The sequence below is a fragment of the Delphinapterus leucas genome, chromosome 16 (genome assembly GCF_059928025.1).
Source record: "Delphinapterus leucas isolate spDelLeu-1000000601 "Yukka" chromosome 16, BTC_Dleu_Yukka2, whole genome shotgun sequence".
NCBI lineage: Eukaryota > Metazoa > Chordata > Mammalia > Artiodactyla > Monodontidae > Delphinapterus > Delphinapterus leucas.
In genome coordinates this window covers 59,699,141-59,714,472 of record NC_143144.1, presented here as the reverse complement: position 1 = coordinate 59,714,472, position 15,332 = coordinate 59,699,141, and the positions used below count along the sequence as shown (strand labels likewise).

The 15,332-nt window shown below is 53.1% G+C and overlaps 1 protein-coding gene across 6 annotated transcripts in view; it reads right to left on the bottom strand.

Annotated features, from left to right (window-relative positions):
• The window catches only part of PAX2 (paired box 2), a 79,246-nt gene that overhangs the window by 32,513 nt on the left and 31,401 nt on the right, over nt 1-15,332 (bottom strand). For 4 of the 6 annotated variants that reach the window (XM_030759307.2, XM_022569044.3, XM_022569047.2 and 1 more), the window contains exons 4-5: nt 14,708-14,793; nt 13,068-13,187 (exon numbers count right to left, since the gene is read on the bottom strand). In XM_030759307.2, coding sequence (XP_030615167.2) covers nt 13,068-13,187; nt 14,708-14,793 — 206 coding nt within the window. Of the gene's footprint in view, nt 1-7,251; nt 7,321-13,067; nt 13,188-14,707; nt 14,794-15,332 lie in introns of all 6 variants that reach the window. The other 2 variants (XM_022569041.3, XM_022569042.2) reach the window with 1 other exon arrangement.

Below are 15,332 nucleotides of genomic sequence, written 5' to 3'. Positions count from 1 at the left end.
ACCACAAACTCAATATGAGTTTGAGTCTGACACGGCTGCTAAAAAATCGAATGTAATCTTAAGCTACATTATGGATGTAGAATCTCCAGGTGGAGAATGGCAGGCGTTCTACTGTACTTGGCTTTGGCTAGACTGTCTCTAGAGTTTAGTGTTCATTTAAGAAGGACTTTAACTGTCAAGAATGAATTCAGAGATGGGTAACCAGGATGGTGAAGGGCCTTCCACAAGCATAGGGACCACACCATGTGAGAAACTGAAATCCACTCAGGGCTCAGCCTGGTGTTAGGTGCTCAGTAAATCAGGTGGAATGAATGGAAGGGAGGGAGGGAGGGAGAAAAGAGGGACTGTTGCGTGGAGATCTTTACCACCACTCTATGTGGCAAATGTTGTTATCTTATTTTAAAGATGAGGAAACAGATTCGGAGAGATCTGTCAAAGGTCCCAAGGCAAGCAAGGAGAGGAGATGGAGCCCAATCCAGACATCGGGATTCCAAGTCCCATCCTCTTCCCTCAATACCACGCTGACTCAGTATAAAGGCAGTGCTGCTAACAATGACAACTGTCCATCTATGTCCTATGTACAGGCAGGGGCTGTGACCTGTCAAACAGAACTGCTAGAGGGGAGAGTTCCATGTGAGTGGCAGATAAAACCAGATGACCTTTAAGAATCTGACTCTCTTGTCACCAGTCTTAGCCCAGCCACTGGCCTCCCTCCATAGGCGAGATAGCCCTGGAGACAGCCTGTCCAAATCTCAGCCAGTTCCAGCTTCAAGTCCCATCTCCTGCCTGCTCTTCTAGCCACTTCCCTGGATTCCTACTGAACACTCAGCCACATGGTTCAGCGTTCAATTAACAGCTTATTGTCTGGTTTGGGATAGCCTTACCTCTTCATAGACTGTAAGTTCCATGAGATCCACAACCTGGTTATTTGCTCCTCTTACACATCCTAACACAGTGGGAACTTGGGCCCACAAAGATCCCCAGAGAGGTCAGTGTAAGTTTTCTCAATATCCCACCTGTTTACACACTGAAGCAAAACCAGACTCTCAGCTCTCTGAAATGTTTTATGGGAAATCAGCCCAAGGACAGAGAGATGGCCTGAATGATCATTTAGGGCCCTCATATTTTCTAACCAACCAGGGGAGAAGAGGGATATATGGGGCAGACCTAGAACCCCAGAAAATTATATCCACACTGCCACTATACCCGTTTTGAATAAGTTAGCCCCCAGTTACCTGTAGAAAAGTGGGTCATGGGCACCTACTGCCAACATGCTGACAGCATGGTGGCTGTGACCCCTACGTGAAGAAGTAGAAGGGCGGCGAGCAGGGACAGATGGCGGAAGGGGAGCAAACAGGTAGTGGGGAGAGAGGACCGCTGCACAGAGGAAGGGGAGGGGTGAGCATTGGGTGGGTTTGGGTGAATTCCCCAGGGTGATCAACCTTCCTGGCTGAGAGCATACGCTGAGCCTTCCTGCTGGCCTGCAGGCAGAGGCTGGGGCTCTGGGCGCACTGGCCGCTGGTGGGGAAGGAGGGCTGGCTGAGGGTCTGTCTGAGGGGGACCTGAGTCCTCCTTCAGCCCTGTCTGGGCTCTCAGGAGGGGCTGCGGCCTTCTGCCTGGGGCCGGGCTCCAGCTGGGGCCAGAACGAGTTAGAAACCTCTCTGGAGCCAGAAGGGAAGGGGCCTTTGTTAGCTCAAAGGACACAAGCAAGGCGAAAAATTACATACCAGGCCGCTCTAAGTATGCTTGTTTAGAGAAACTGCTTGCATTTATGAAGTCTTTGGTGCGGAAAGCAGGGTTGCAAATGACTGCATCAGAGCGACAGTAAAGGCCATTAATTTCCTGTTATGTTTTCCTGTGTTGGGGGCTTTATTAATTTAATTTTACACTGTCGAACAACAGCGAGAGCTGACACTGCCACACCGCCACGGCTGGGGTTTTCTTTTTGTGTGTGTAGCAAAGCTTTGCCTGACATGCAAATCAACGCTATTACTGGAACCAATAAAGATGTGTGGAGGGAAAAGGGGAGGGATGAGGAGGGGGAGGGAGGGAAGGAAGGAGGGAGGAAGAGAGGAAAGAGGAGAGAAAAGGCAAAAGCCATCCCTGGGCAGTTTCTGCCTCCCTCCATGCCTTGTGTCTCCTGGCTTCCCAGAGCATCCTCCACAATCAATTTCCAGCCATCCTTCCCCTTCCCTTGTACCCTCTCCTGCTTGACTCTCTGCCTTCAGATGACTCTACCTCTGTTTTCCTGCTCTGTCCCAGCTCCTGGAAGAACCTGAATAGGGACACGGAGTTCTCAGGAAAAGGTGGGAGGTAGGCTTCTCCCCACTGCCCGTCCCCAGCTCAGGCGTTTCATGGAAGCACCGGGGCAGGAGATGGATGTTGCCACCTTGGCCTGGGCAGAGAGAAGGCTTTGCTATGTATTTCCCTTTCCAGTCATCTTTCTTCACACTCTCCTTTTGTCTGAAGTCAAGGATTCTGGCCCACTTACATATTATTAGTGAACACACACATGAACCCAAGTGCTGAGGCACATGTGGAAGAGTCTAGAAAGGCAGTTACTCCGCCTTGCTTATAAGTCCGTCTGAGAGCTCCCATATCCTAACCTGGTCAACTATTTAGTTCCTCTGAATTCCCAGAAAAAATACTGTCTCTGATTGTTTTTCCTTAAGAGACTCCTTAAATTTCTTCTGAAGGACTGTCTTCAGTAGCTGTGGGGTACCTGATTGGTCTAGACCAAGGTGCCAGACAAAAATGGATCCCCAGCATCAGAAAAAAGGCAGGTTCTTGGGAGACCACATTCTGGTCCCTTTTCCTTCCTAGACCTCAAGACCACCTGCACCGCCCTTTTCCCAGAGCAGCTTCCACAAGCTGGTTGCCCCAGTGGTCCACACTGCAAAGGAGATGGAGATGCGGGTGGGGAGGTAAGAGGGAAGGGAGGCTCCCAGGGTCCCTTCTACCGAACATTCATCTGCATCCCTCCACCCCAGGCTTTGCAGAGTCTGCTGGGGCCTCGGGAGATCTGTGTGAGCCAGTGACAGAGACAGAGAGACAGAGAGACAGAGAGATTCTGTGTGTGTGTGTGTGTGTGTGTGTGTGTGTGTGTGTCCGTGCATCTCTCCCTCTGCCACCGGCTTGCTCGCACTCCTGCCTGCACTTTCTGTTTCGGGAGCTGTCTGGCAGGCTCCAAGAGACTGTTGGATGGACTCCAGCTCTCCCCAGGAGGAGAGCATAAACTTCATAAACTGCATTTACTTTAATGCAGGTTCCTGGGGCTGCTCTCCTCCTGCTTTTCTTCCCTCCCCTTGTCTGCTCTGTCTCGATCACATTTTATCCCTGCCCTTGTGTGCACCCGGACACCACACACACACACACACACACACACACACACACACACACACACACTATAGCTCTTGAAAAAGATGAAGCCTGGGCAGGAGGAGGACGGGTGGGCAAGGTGTAAAAGCTCTGTCTGAAGGAGGAAGCCTCAGCCCAGCCCTGGAAAGACCCCCGTGAGATGTCCACACGCTTGTCTCCAGCGGAGATGAGCACAAAGGGTGCTTTGAGGCAGGCCGGCGGGCACCTCAGGGAGGGAGGGATGCTGACATTTCGCTCCGATGACCAAATGAGGAGCCACCTGGAGGCTGGGATACGGGCTCCAAGGAAGGGAGGGAGAGAAGGCGAGGCCTCCATGCAGGTTGAGGTCTGTGAGGCCTCCCTTGTCTGGTGCTGTCAAGGTCAGCAGGTTTGAGTTCACCGAAGGGTCAGGATGGTTTGAATTACTGGCTGTGCTGCAACTACTCGGCTCGTGATCCGTCTCCCAGCCCTCCCCCAACCCTCCTGGCCCTTCCACCCCCACGGGGGAGAATGGGAGGGTCCCCCCTGCCGGCCACCGGGGCCCTGGGGAAGGCAAGCAAGGGAGGGGCCCTTCCCTGGGCTCTGGGGCCCCTCTTGTGCAGCCAGCAATGGTCGGGAGGCTGCTGGGACCCATTCCTCTGGCAGGTGGCACTCCTGGGTCTCCCCAGCTTACCTTCTCCCCGACCCTTTTTCTGAGGGGTCCTCCAGGCCCCTGCCAGGATTTCTCTCTTGTTGCCCTTGCCTGTGGGGGAAGGAGCACGACACCTACCTGCAGGGCTGGAAGGTAGTTGCCAAGTGGAAGACAAGGGGTTGAAGATGTGTTCTGACACAGTGGGTGTGCATACACGTGCACAGGAGCGCACAGATGCGGGAGTGGGGAGGACCCGAGGCCTCTGCTGAGAAAGTTATTGCTATTCCCACCCCAATTTCCAGTGGTGGAGGGTCACACACAGCCCCTCCACTGCAAGTCTGTACCTCCTCTCCTGGGGAGCGGGGTCAATCCATCCATTCTGACTTTTTGGCACTTTACGAAAAAAATATACTCTTTTGTGCTAAATCTCAACATCCTTCCTCAGACAACCAAATATAACTCTTTACCCACAACAGCATGAACTGGCTGGGAAACTAAGGTGGTTAATGACGTGGCTGCCGTCTCTGATATAAACGCAGGGATTTAGGTACAAATTCACACACCTATGTCAGCTACACACAGCCATGGCTAAACCCTGCTATCTCTCTACAGAAAAAAGTAAGTCCGAGTGTGCACAGGGCGCAAGGCAAAGGTCTCAATAAAACCTTTAAACCTAACTCTGTATAATGACATGGTTGGTGTTCAACAGGCTCGTAGCCAACATTACCCTGAGAGTTAGGCTAAAATATGCGATCCAACTAAGATAGAAAAATTCCCCCCTCAGGTATGAACGGTCTAATTTCCCATGTTACTAGGAAGATATACTCATAACAATGAATGTGTGTTCAGCAGTGGATTTGGGGGTTTGTGTGTCTTAGCAAATGCTGACCTTTAAAACTTAGTTTGCTCTTGGGCTGGAGTGGACAGTAGCCAGGGTTTGAATATTTGTTGGAAAATGAACATAGGTTGAGCTTTGTTAATACAGTTAAAGTTGGGTGCTTGTCTAGACAGATGACTACCTCCATGCAGATTTTGTTTCTGGACTTTCATAGAACCTGCCTCCTTAGGTTCAGAGTCTGTGACCTGTGCTTGGTAGTATGTAATGTTTGTGAAATAATATAATTCTAGCAATAACCCGCAGAGGTACTTTCCTTACAGAAACTCAAACTCCACTTGGCTTCCCTCTGCCAATATACTGTCCTCATGCAGTGCCTGGCCGGGGCCTGGAGGAGAGTAAAAGCAAAAGTGGCTCTGCGACATCCTGCCCATGATGCAAGCTCACTCCAGAGGTCTGAGAGCACAGCACCCCGGGTCCACGCTCCTGGATGGGTCTTCTCTAAGAAAGGAGTTGGATGGCTGGGAGTGTGTGTGTAGGGACTGAGTGGCAAACAGACATAACTGCTCCCAAGTGCTGGGTTTAGGTTAAGGAATCAGTACAACCTCCTTTTGTTTACCCAACATAGTGCAACCTCACCTTGCCTCTGGGCCCTCCTCTGCAACCCTTCCAGCTCCTTCAGGCTGCATCCTGTCCCACTAAAATGATGTGGACTCAGCGAAACTTCCCTAAGCATTTCCCATGCAGGGAGCGCTCAGATCCCTCTCTGCTTCTGCCAGGCCCCAGCCCCTGGACCAAAAGGCCACAGAGAACAGGCGCTGTGGGCCCCAGAGAGTCAGGCTCCGGCTGCTGCCTCTGCCTCTAAATGTCCACCCATGCAAACCTGCCAAGGAGCGCTCACCTGCAGATTCCCCCCAGCAGCCTCCTCCAGGACCGAAGGTCCGAGCCTTGAGCACCCAGAGTCCCAGCGCCTGGCAGCTGGCCAGCGGCGGCCTCTCCTCTTTCCCAGGGTCCTCCTTGCCTGCCTTTTCTGACACCAGCACTCCTCCCGCTGCCCCTCCAGAAAGAGAGCAGGGAAGAGAGCCCGGTGACCAGGGCATGCCTGGTTTACATTAATGAGATACACCGAGTGTAATCCAGCCACGGAGGCAGCCTACAAAAGGAGGTGATCTCGGGCGGCCAGGAGCAGAGCTGCTCAGGTAATTGGTTTATCTATCTGGAAGCAGGGGGAGCAATCTCAGCACAGACAGACTAGCAGTAAAGTCTCTTCCTTAAGGCTATTTCCTTTGTCTTTTCAATTGCTTGCACATCCATGTGAGAGAGGGAGAGAGTGTTAAAGAGAGAGGGAGAGGGAGAAATGTTAATTTGTGAATTAATGGCTTTTCTCAGCGGAATTGTAAATTCAAATGTCACCTCACACGGTGACACCACGGCTGGTCTGCTGAAGAAGCAATGATAAGATCCCCCACCTCCCTCGGTGCCCCTCCCTCTCCAAAGATAGCTGCGGAGTGGAACATGCTACTTTTAATTTGCAATAACAACACAACAGAGGTATGCAGTAATGACTGCCTTCTTCTCCCCTCCTCCTGGCTTCCTTCCCCCCAGTCCAGTTGGCTCCCCACTTCCTCCCTCCCACCCCTCTGCTCTTCTGAAGCAACACCTCACCTCACCCTGGCTGCCCCCCAACCCACCCCAACCAGGGCCTGATCACATGGGGGGGGGTGCCTTTGGAATTGATGCTGCAACCCTCTCTTCTCCTTCAATAATCAGGGAATTAATGACCCTGAAGTTAAAGTGAGGCTGATACCGAGGCCCTGCCCAGCGTTGGGAAAAAGCCTTCATTGTTTTCAAGCAGGAGGCGGGCAGCAGTGAGGGAGATTCATGGATGGAGATTGAATATGCAATTTTCTTTCACCTTGCCAAGAGCTGCCCCTGGGCTGTGCCTGGCCTAAATTTTTCCTTTTACCATCTCTGCCTTATCCGGCCCTCCCACCTCCCTTCCATTCTTTCCAGAAAATTACCTTCAAAATTGATTTCCACTTTTACAAACAAATATAATGGGAACACAGGAAAAAACTTGGGCCGTGATGAATTAGGGCTGTCAGGTGTTTCCAGGTCTCCTTTGCTTTTGTTTTACAACCCGATCTGCTCTTTGTTTTTCCAAGGGCTGGAAAAAGTGTCCCCCATCCACTGAGGGCCTGACCCTCCAGGCCACGGGGCCTCAGCCCCCAAACCCAGCAGTAGCCCAAGGCGGAAGTGAGCCAGGCCCTGAGACTCTGTTAGCCTCTTGGTTTCCCAGTGGAATCCTGGGCCACCTCCTCCTATTCTGCACTCTGGCCCTTAGGAACCCACTCTCTGAAGACTCTCTAATGGCCACCCCCGGCTCTTTCCCCTGGTCCCCGCACCATGTTCCCTCTGGCCCCCATACCTCTTAAAGTCCAGACCAGATGCAAACCTCCACCTCCTCTAATGTGGGCAGGATCAGTGTATACCTCGACTAGAGCAAATAAGAGACAGACACTGAGAGATCGCGAAAGACAGGCAGGTTGAAGACCGGGTGCGGGGGGGGGAAAACCCTGAGGTTGGGAGACCAGGTTCCCAGTCTCAGTCTCCCTTGCCTTGGGGGCCAGTCCACCCATGGAGGCAGGATCAGAACAGCCCATCCTTTTGCCAACAGAATGCAGGGTGATGCGTACAGGGCCCTTTGGGCAAAATTCCACACGCGAACCTATGCCTCAAGACCATGCAGCCTTAGCACACCCAGGCCTGGCTTAGAGCTCTCCCAGCTCCCTGGAGCTGCTGACAGGGACGTGGACATGCACCTGCTCACCTTTGAACATCTCTTTGAGTGCATACACTACCCAGAAAACTGCATGCCTTCCCAACGCAGTTCTGCATCCCCTTTCACCCAACGATTTCAGAAAGGTAGAGAACACACAATACCCACATTTGCATAACTCATATAAAAAAGCACATGTGGCCACAAAACAAACATACATTTCCCAAGGTAAATAAATAAATTTGTATGTGGGAGCAGAAATACACAGCAATGGATAGAGGGAGGGATGCCTCCATGTTAGAGAAGAAGGGGTCCCATATTTATTTACCCACATCTAAAATGCCTGTGGAGGCTAATAAGAGATGACATCCGGCCCAAGTGGATAACCGCAGAGCAGATGAGCAAGCAAAGATGGACAGAGGTCCTCCCAGTCACACAGGGGAGGCTCATATCTTTCCCCCACTGCCCTGGTCCCCTCTAGGTCGGTTTATCCCAGCATCAGCTTCCCTAGGCTGCCTTACTTAAAAGGAGCTGTACCAAGATGAGAGAGGCTGTACCCAAAAAAGTTTCTTTCTGACACAACTTCATTTCCCCTTGAAACATAAACCTGCCAATTATGCCTTCCTCCCCAGGCACACAGCGAGCCATCTTCCAAGATGGAGTTGGCTCAACTCCATCTCCATGATCTCGTGTAGTGCTCCCCACATCCCTGTGAAGTAAGTACCGTCACTGTCTCCGTTTCACAGAGGAGAAGACTGAGCTGATGAAGGTTAAGTGACTTGCCCAAGGCACTAGGACTCAAACCCAGCTGCGTCTCCCTCCCTCCTGACCCCTTCCCCACTGAGCCACACTGCCCATCCCTGCTGCGCTCCCGGGACTGCCTGCTGGCCTCCACCCCGAATCCTTCTTCTGCGTGGGGGTCTTTGCAGCCTTCTCTTGCCTGAAGCCCAGGCTCCTAGACAGAGCAGGTGCTGCTCCTTCCCACAGCCTAATCCCTTCATTTGCTCCAAGTCAAATCTGAGCAACACACTGGGGGACTTTTGGGGAGAAACTAACTAAGGAAATAAACCACTTCTTGAAGTTACGGCTTCATCCAAAGCAGAAGGGAGCTATTAAAGGCAGTGACAGGTCTCGGCTGTTTGCAGCCGTGCAGTCTGCCCTGCCTGCAAACGTACAACTGCACCGGCCTGGCACCACTCGACTGCACAATTCATTGTGCACCTAATTAATGGAAGGCAGAATCGCGGCCCCCTGCAATCCCACACATCAAAGGATGATACCAACACACCTCCCCTCACACAGATCAAAAGACTCACACATATGACTTCATTCAGATTTTTGGACAAGTTATGTAATTGCTCTGGCCTTCAACAACACTGATGGACGGCAATGCTTTAGGCCACAGCCAAAAGCAACTGGGTGAAGGTAAAGGACTTAGGTCTTTCAGCCTAAAAAGAATACAAGGGTCCCTATCCTGCAGCCACATACGCCAGGGCATGCAACATTCGGGGAAGCAGTGTTCCTTCAAAGGACCCTAATATACCCACCCATAATTGTAGCCAAGAAGAGGGAAAGATTTTAGCAGGGTACTGAACGGGGATCTACCTTCTCAGATGGATGGACAGCCTGTCTGCCGGGTGCTTTGTGACATAACTTCCTCATCTATCCCTGGTCTGTCTACCTGTCTCATTCTGGGACCTCCTGGACTCTTGTGGGGAGGGGAGGTCAAATCTTCTTGACTAGCATATTTCTTAAAGGCAAGTCTGGGGATTTTTCCATTCTTCCAAAGGCCAAAGCATGAGAGGGCATCTCAAGCAGGCTCACAGTCACTGTCAGTTTCCTTTTTCCCCAGAGTCACAGCGGATCGGCCCTTCACTAATGTCCCCACAGATCTGATTGCTGCAGATACTAATAACGCTGTCCATATTCTGAGTACCAATGCCAATAATGCTCTGGGTATTATCACTGCGAACACCAATAACTACTGCTGAGACTGTCTCCAATAATGCCAGAGCACGCTGCAGTGACTGTCCTCGCTAATGCCCACCACCGTTACATTGTTAGTGCTGAAGAATAGGCCGAACCGTACCCACAGGCAGGAGCGGGAGTGGCTTCCTTGAGGACAGAGAGGCTCACAGCTCACCCCTGGGCTATGACACTTCTAGGGAGATGCCCCAGTGGGTGGGGCCAAAATCGAGCCAGCCTGGCAGGGGTACAGGGTCCACCTGGAAACAGACCTGCCCCTCCACTCCCTCGAGGTCTAGTCCCTTGACATGTATCCCCATTCCCATCCCAGCATCCCTCATCGTCCGAGTCAGCTCTCTCTTTTGCCTGTGGTGCTGGCCCAGTGGCTGAAGGATACACCTGGGTGTCTGTGCAGCCCATGCCCGAGGCTGCCTCCTGCGACCGGCCTGCCAGCTGCAGTGCTACCTTGGCCTGACTGCAGAGTTGGGCTACATCATCTTGACACATAATTATCTCCCCTATTCTTAATCATCTGAGCTGCTCCCTAATGCAAACTGGGCCTGGCTGCTTGGAGGCACCCAGAATGGGGGAAGGGGGGAATAGGCTGTGAAAGGTCTGCCTTTGCTCTAGCCTCTCCTTTCCCCCCTCTTTCCACCTGGGTCTGATGGATCAAGTGTGTGTGTGGTGGTGTGCGTTTGGGGTAGGGGGGTGGTCAGGGAATACTGGCCTCCCTAATAGGCTCTGGCCTCCACTTGGGGAAGGACAGCTCCATCTGGCCTGGGGTTGGTCAGAAGAGGTGTGTCAAGGCAAAAGAACCCTCTCCCCCAAAAAAGAAGCAGGGTCTCTGATCCTTCTTGCCAACTGGCTAGGCCTGTGGGTAAGTATTTAAGCAGCAAGAGTAAACTTAGAGGCTGCCATTATCCCTCACCCAGAATTCAACTGCTTCCTGAGATGTCTCCCCACTGCCGTCACCACCACCCTCCTGGAGGAGGGTCTTCCCCAGCCCAGCCCTGCTCTTGTCCCTTCCTGCCCAGACACTTGCAGTGGCTTCTCATGTCTGCAGGAAAAAGTCCAAACTCCGTATAGGGTCCCGTCTTGGCCTGCTCTCCTGTGACCCTAACCCCTCCGCTCAGCCTTACTGCCACGACTTCCCCTCAGGCCCTTTCATCCCAGCCAAAGCACCCCTGTGTTTTCAGCACAGTGTCTTCTGGTCACAAGGCTCAGTCTGTCTGATAGAATTTCAACTACCATTGTCTTTGAACTGTGCCCCTTGTCCATCCCTCAGGCCCCTCCTCGAAGAGCAGCCTTTCCTGGAGGTTCACTGCCTCCCCACTTTGAGTTCCCATGGCCTGCAGCCCAGACCTCCATCACAACACAGATATCTAGATCTCTGATGGACCTTTCTGCTCTCTGGACTCACGCGTTTTACATGCCCCACTAGACTGTAAGCTCCTTAAGAACAAGAATCATAGCTTGCTCTGCTCTGGGATCCTACAGCACCAAGCCTTTCTTGCGACTGATGTCCAGGAAAGGGTGACTGAATTGAATTGACTTGAAACAATGAATGTGATCAATTGCTCAGAGAGGAGAGCACTCTGTTCTGGGCCAGCCGGGCCCGACCTGCAGCGGCCGCAGCCTCAGGCCAGTGACTCTCTAACCCCAGCTTCTTTCACGGCCCATAGGAGCCCAGGAAGCAGAGGACATGCTTGGCCCCAACCGCAGACCAATAGGGGAGAGGACAAAGGGGGGAGATCCTGGTCATCTCACAGGTGCTGGTGGTTAAAGGAGAAATCCTCAGGTTCTGAGGCAGAATCTTCCAGATCACTCAGAGTGCCAGGGAGCTTGGCGAAGCCCTGAGTGTGGGAAACCCCCAGAGAGAACTGAGGCTTAGGCCCTTTCATGCAGCCACCCCCCCTGCCCATCAGTGGCTGCCGCCAAAACAACCACAATGAAATTTAGTGAGTGGCAAAGGCCGTGGCAGCCAAATGGGTTTGGATGTTTTGGAAGAAGGAGAAATAGAGCCAGACAAGCTGTTTTCCTGTGAAACGAGGCCATTAGGGCTTCTGGAAGGAGGCCAGCCCCAGGTCATCCCTGTCTTGCCAGGCCCAGGCCTCTCCTACGTGCTGTGCTTTCTGCTGGAGGCCGGGGCTCTCACACTCTCTTTTCCCTCAGCCTGGGTCTAGGAAATCTCAGCTTTGTCTCTTTTCTCTGTTCCTTACCCTCTAGAGCTGCCCCAATCAAGGGCTTGTCTGCGCTTGGGATGACCACATGATTTACTGTCCAAACAGGACATTTTTGAGAGAAAAAGGAGACGCTGACTGGCCAAGACGCAGAGACAAAGGCATAAATTGGGACTGTCTGGACTAATGGGATATTTGGTCACCCCCCTATGTTCATATTCAGAGGGTTCTGTCTATTTCATGGGAGATACCCTTAAAATCATATGCCCTTCCTAGACCAGGAAGTTACTGTCTCCCCAGCAGGGACCATAAGATCAGGGCAGGAAGCAGGCTCCAGACACTGGTGTCTCCCTTTGTCTGGGCCTGCCAGCCCTGCACCCTGGCCTCAGGCATCAAAAGAGAACCAGATGGGGCTTCCCTGGTGGCGCAGTGGTTGAGAGTCCGCCTGCCGATGCAGGGGACACGGGTTCGTGCCCCGGTCCGGGAGGATCCCACATGCTGCGGAGCAGCTGGGCCCGTGAGCCACGGCCGCTGAGCCTGCGCGTCCGGAGCCTGTACTCCACAACGGGAGAGGCCACAACAGTGAGAAGCCCGCATACCGCAAAAAAAAGAGAGAACCAGATGGTCACCAAGGGACCCTTAATGTCATAATATTTGAAGAACACCTTCTTCCAAGTTCATCTCCACCACTCTCTCCTCTGAATTCCTTTCCCTGCTCCTCCTCACCCTTTAACTCCCTGCCTAACAGCTAGCTGCACCCGAGGAATTACAGGGAATGAGGGGAAGGGCCGGAGAGGAGCCTGGGGGGTGTCTCCTCCCATAGAGAAGAGCAGAGAGGGCCCATGCCCAGCTCCCCAAGTGGTCTGAATGGGCACAGGGTCCACGTGTTACAGAGAAAGGACACAAGGGTCAGCTGTGCATGACAACACTCCCCCATCTCCTGATGGGTTGAGATCAGAGGAGGACAAGTCAGGTTGGCTTTTCATCCCCAGGTCAGAGACCAGCTGTCCCCCAACCTCCAAAACCTTCCCATAGTCCATGGCTCATGCTTTCCCTCCTGGCATCCCACCGGGATGTTCGGGATGAATCCCAGCGGAAGGTGAGGCAGTCGGGGCTGCTGAGCAGATGGTGAAACTGATGGCCCCACCAGCAGCCTGCCTCCCTCTCTCCAGGAGCCAGCAGGGTAGTGGGGGGACCCAGGCTTTGCTACTAAAACTGATCTCACAGCAGAGCAGCTGCGAGGCTAGGCCGAAACCGGAGCTCTGAGTCCAAGGACAAAAGCATGCACAGGGGAAGCCAAGCCTCTTCCCTCCTCCCTACCTTCATCACGTTTCCTCTTCTCGCCATTGGAGCGAGGGATCCCCAGGATCCCATTGATGGAGTAGGATCCCACTGGATCATTGGAGGTGCTGGAAACAGGAGGGGAGGCCGTACTGGGAACTGGACGAGAGTAAGGAGGAAATGCCATCAGGATAGCAGTTGTGATCGCAGGCCAAAGCCCCAAGGCTGGGGGCAGAGAGAAGCAGAGGAAATGAGGAGGGATGGGGAGCCCATAGTCCCCTCCTTCCTCTGAGGTTTAAGTGGGAACACATTGCTACATACAATTTAGGCTATTCACTGCTGTCCACCCTGGATTGAGTGGGGACCAGTCAACCCCAGGCCTTCTCTGCAGACCTAGAGATTTCACTCACTATAGATTGAACCCACTCCCTGAGTATGTGGGTTCAGCCAACAGCAAAAGCTGACTCAACCTAGAAAGCGACTCAGCGGTCGTGCAGAGAGCACAGCTCCTAGGATGCCTCTGTGCACAGCTCATCCTATCTGATCCCCGGCCGGACAAATCCTTCTAAACAAACCCCAGGCCATTGTTTCTAGTCTCCTGGGCGGAGTCTTTCCCAGTCCTGATTTAGAGTGTGGCTTTCTAAGGTCTATCTGAGTCTCTTAGAGACACAAGAATGGTCCTGATATTCCCCGGGAGTGTGGAGCTCCTCTCCCCCAGTTGCTCCTGGTCTTGAAATCACTTGAGAAGCTCCTAATTTCTCCTTCAGAGCACAGACTAGTGAACACTTTCACTCTGCGGTGATCAGCTCAGGTACAGCCTGGCCCAACCCTCCCTCCCAGCACATGCTGTAACACAGGCCGAGTAAACAGCACTCCTGCCAACTCCAGGGGGGCTGGGACCAGCGCTTTCTACTTCCTGCTGGTCAAGAGAGAGGGGACAGCTGCCAAGAGGGGCAGCAGGAGAAGTTTAACCACATCCCAGCCCCTAAAGCCCCGGACCTTATCTATGGCTTCAGCAGCACCAAGCGCCCTTGGGCCAAAGGGAAGATAGTGGGGGGGGGGGTGGGAGCTGTTAGCAGGTGTTCTGGTGGACCTGGGTCATGTCTCTGTGACGCTGTGAGCGAGGGTCAATAAACGAGGAGGTTGGAGAGGGGCAGACAGTTACTGAGCGGATGAGAGAGACAAACAGATCAAGAGACACTGTTAAAGAGGAGAGAAGCCGTGAGGAGGGAGGGAGAGAGACAGAGGAACAGGTCCAGGGCCATATGGACAGAGAGGAGAGGAAGGAAGAGGAGAGAAGAAGGCAGAGGAGGGGAGAAGAGAAGAGGAGAATCTTAAAAATTAAAAAAACAAAAAATGGAGTAAGCAAGTAGATATGACAGAGGGACAGGGAACAAAAGATGGAGAAGAAGGAGCATGGGAAAGAGAAGGAAAGTTAGAGGGAAGAGAGGGAGGGAGACAGACACACAGACTGATAAGACAAGGCAGCTCTGAGGAGATGCTCACAGGAGGCAGAGAGCAGTCCTCGCGAGCTAGTCTCCCAGGAAGATCCCGAGCCTCTAGGAGCCCAGGGAGAGCACAGCCCTTGGACCTCAGACAGGTGGGCATTTCCCACGGGCAGAGCTGCTTTTCCCAGCTCTCAGGAGGATCAGCTTCCCCCCTTCCCTGAGCCCTCTTACCGATGGTGTGGCCAGGGGCAGTCACTCCGGTCCCGGCTCCATCCGGCGTTGGGTGGAAAGGCTGCTGAACTTTGGTCCGGATGATCCTGCAACAGCATGACAACAGCATCACACATCACATGCCCTCTCCTGCCCTGGTCACCTGCAGCCCAGTCCTGCAGAGGCGCTCCCCTGAGCTCAGCTCCCTCCTCACCCATCTGCTCCCTGCACCCCTGCCCTCTCTGACTGCTGCAAGGCAGGAGCTTGCCCTCCTGTTGGCTCTGTGATCCAGCCTAGTACAGCCCTGGGCAGAGACAGTCTGTATTCTGTCCTGCTGTGTGATTCGTGAATTGCACCTTGATGTTTGGTAGCAAGGATCGGGCAGCAGAGCGAGTGGAGCACAGCATCCTTCCCGTTTCTGCGAGTGGGGGCTGCCCTGGTGACTTGCTGTCCATCCTTCCCTCCTCAACCACACACATCTCCTCCCAAGAGGAGTCTGGAGATCATTTTGGAGCTGGCTTTCCTATTGGGACTGTATCACAGTCCTCCAGAGCCGAGGGAAGGGGTGAGATTTCCCCATTTCCTCAGCTAAAGAGAAGTAGCCAGGGAAAGGGCTGGGTCGCAGGTAATCCTTTCATCTCCAGGA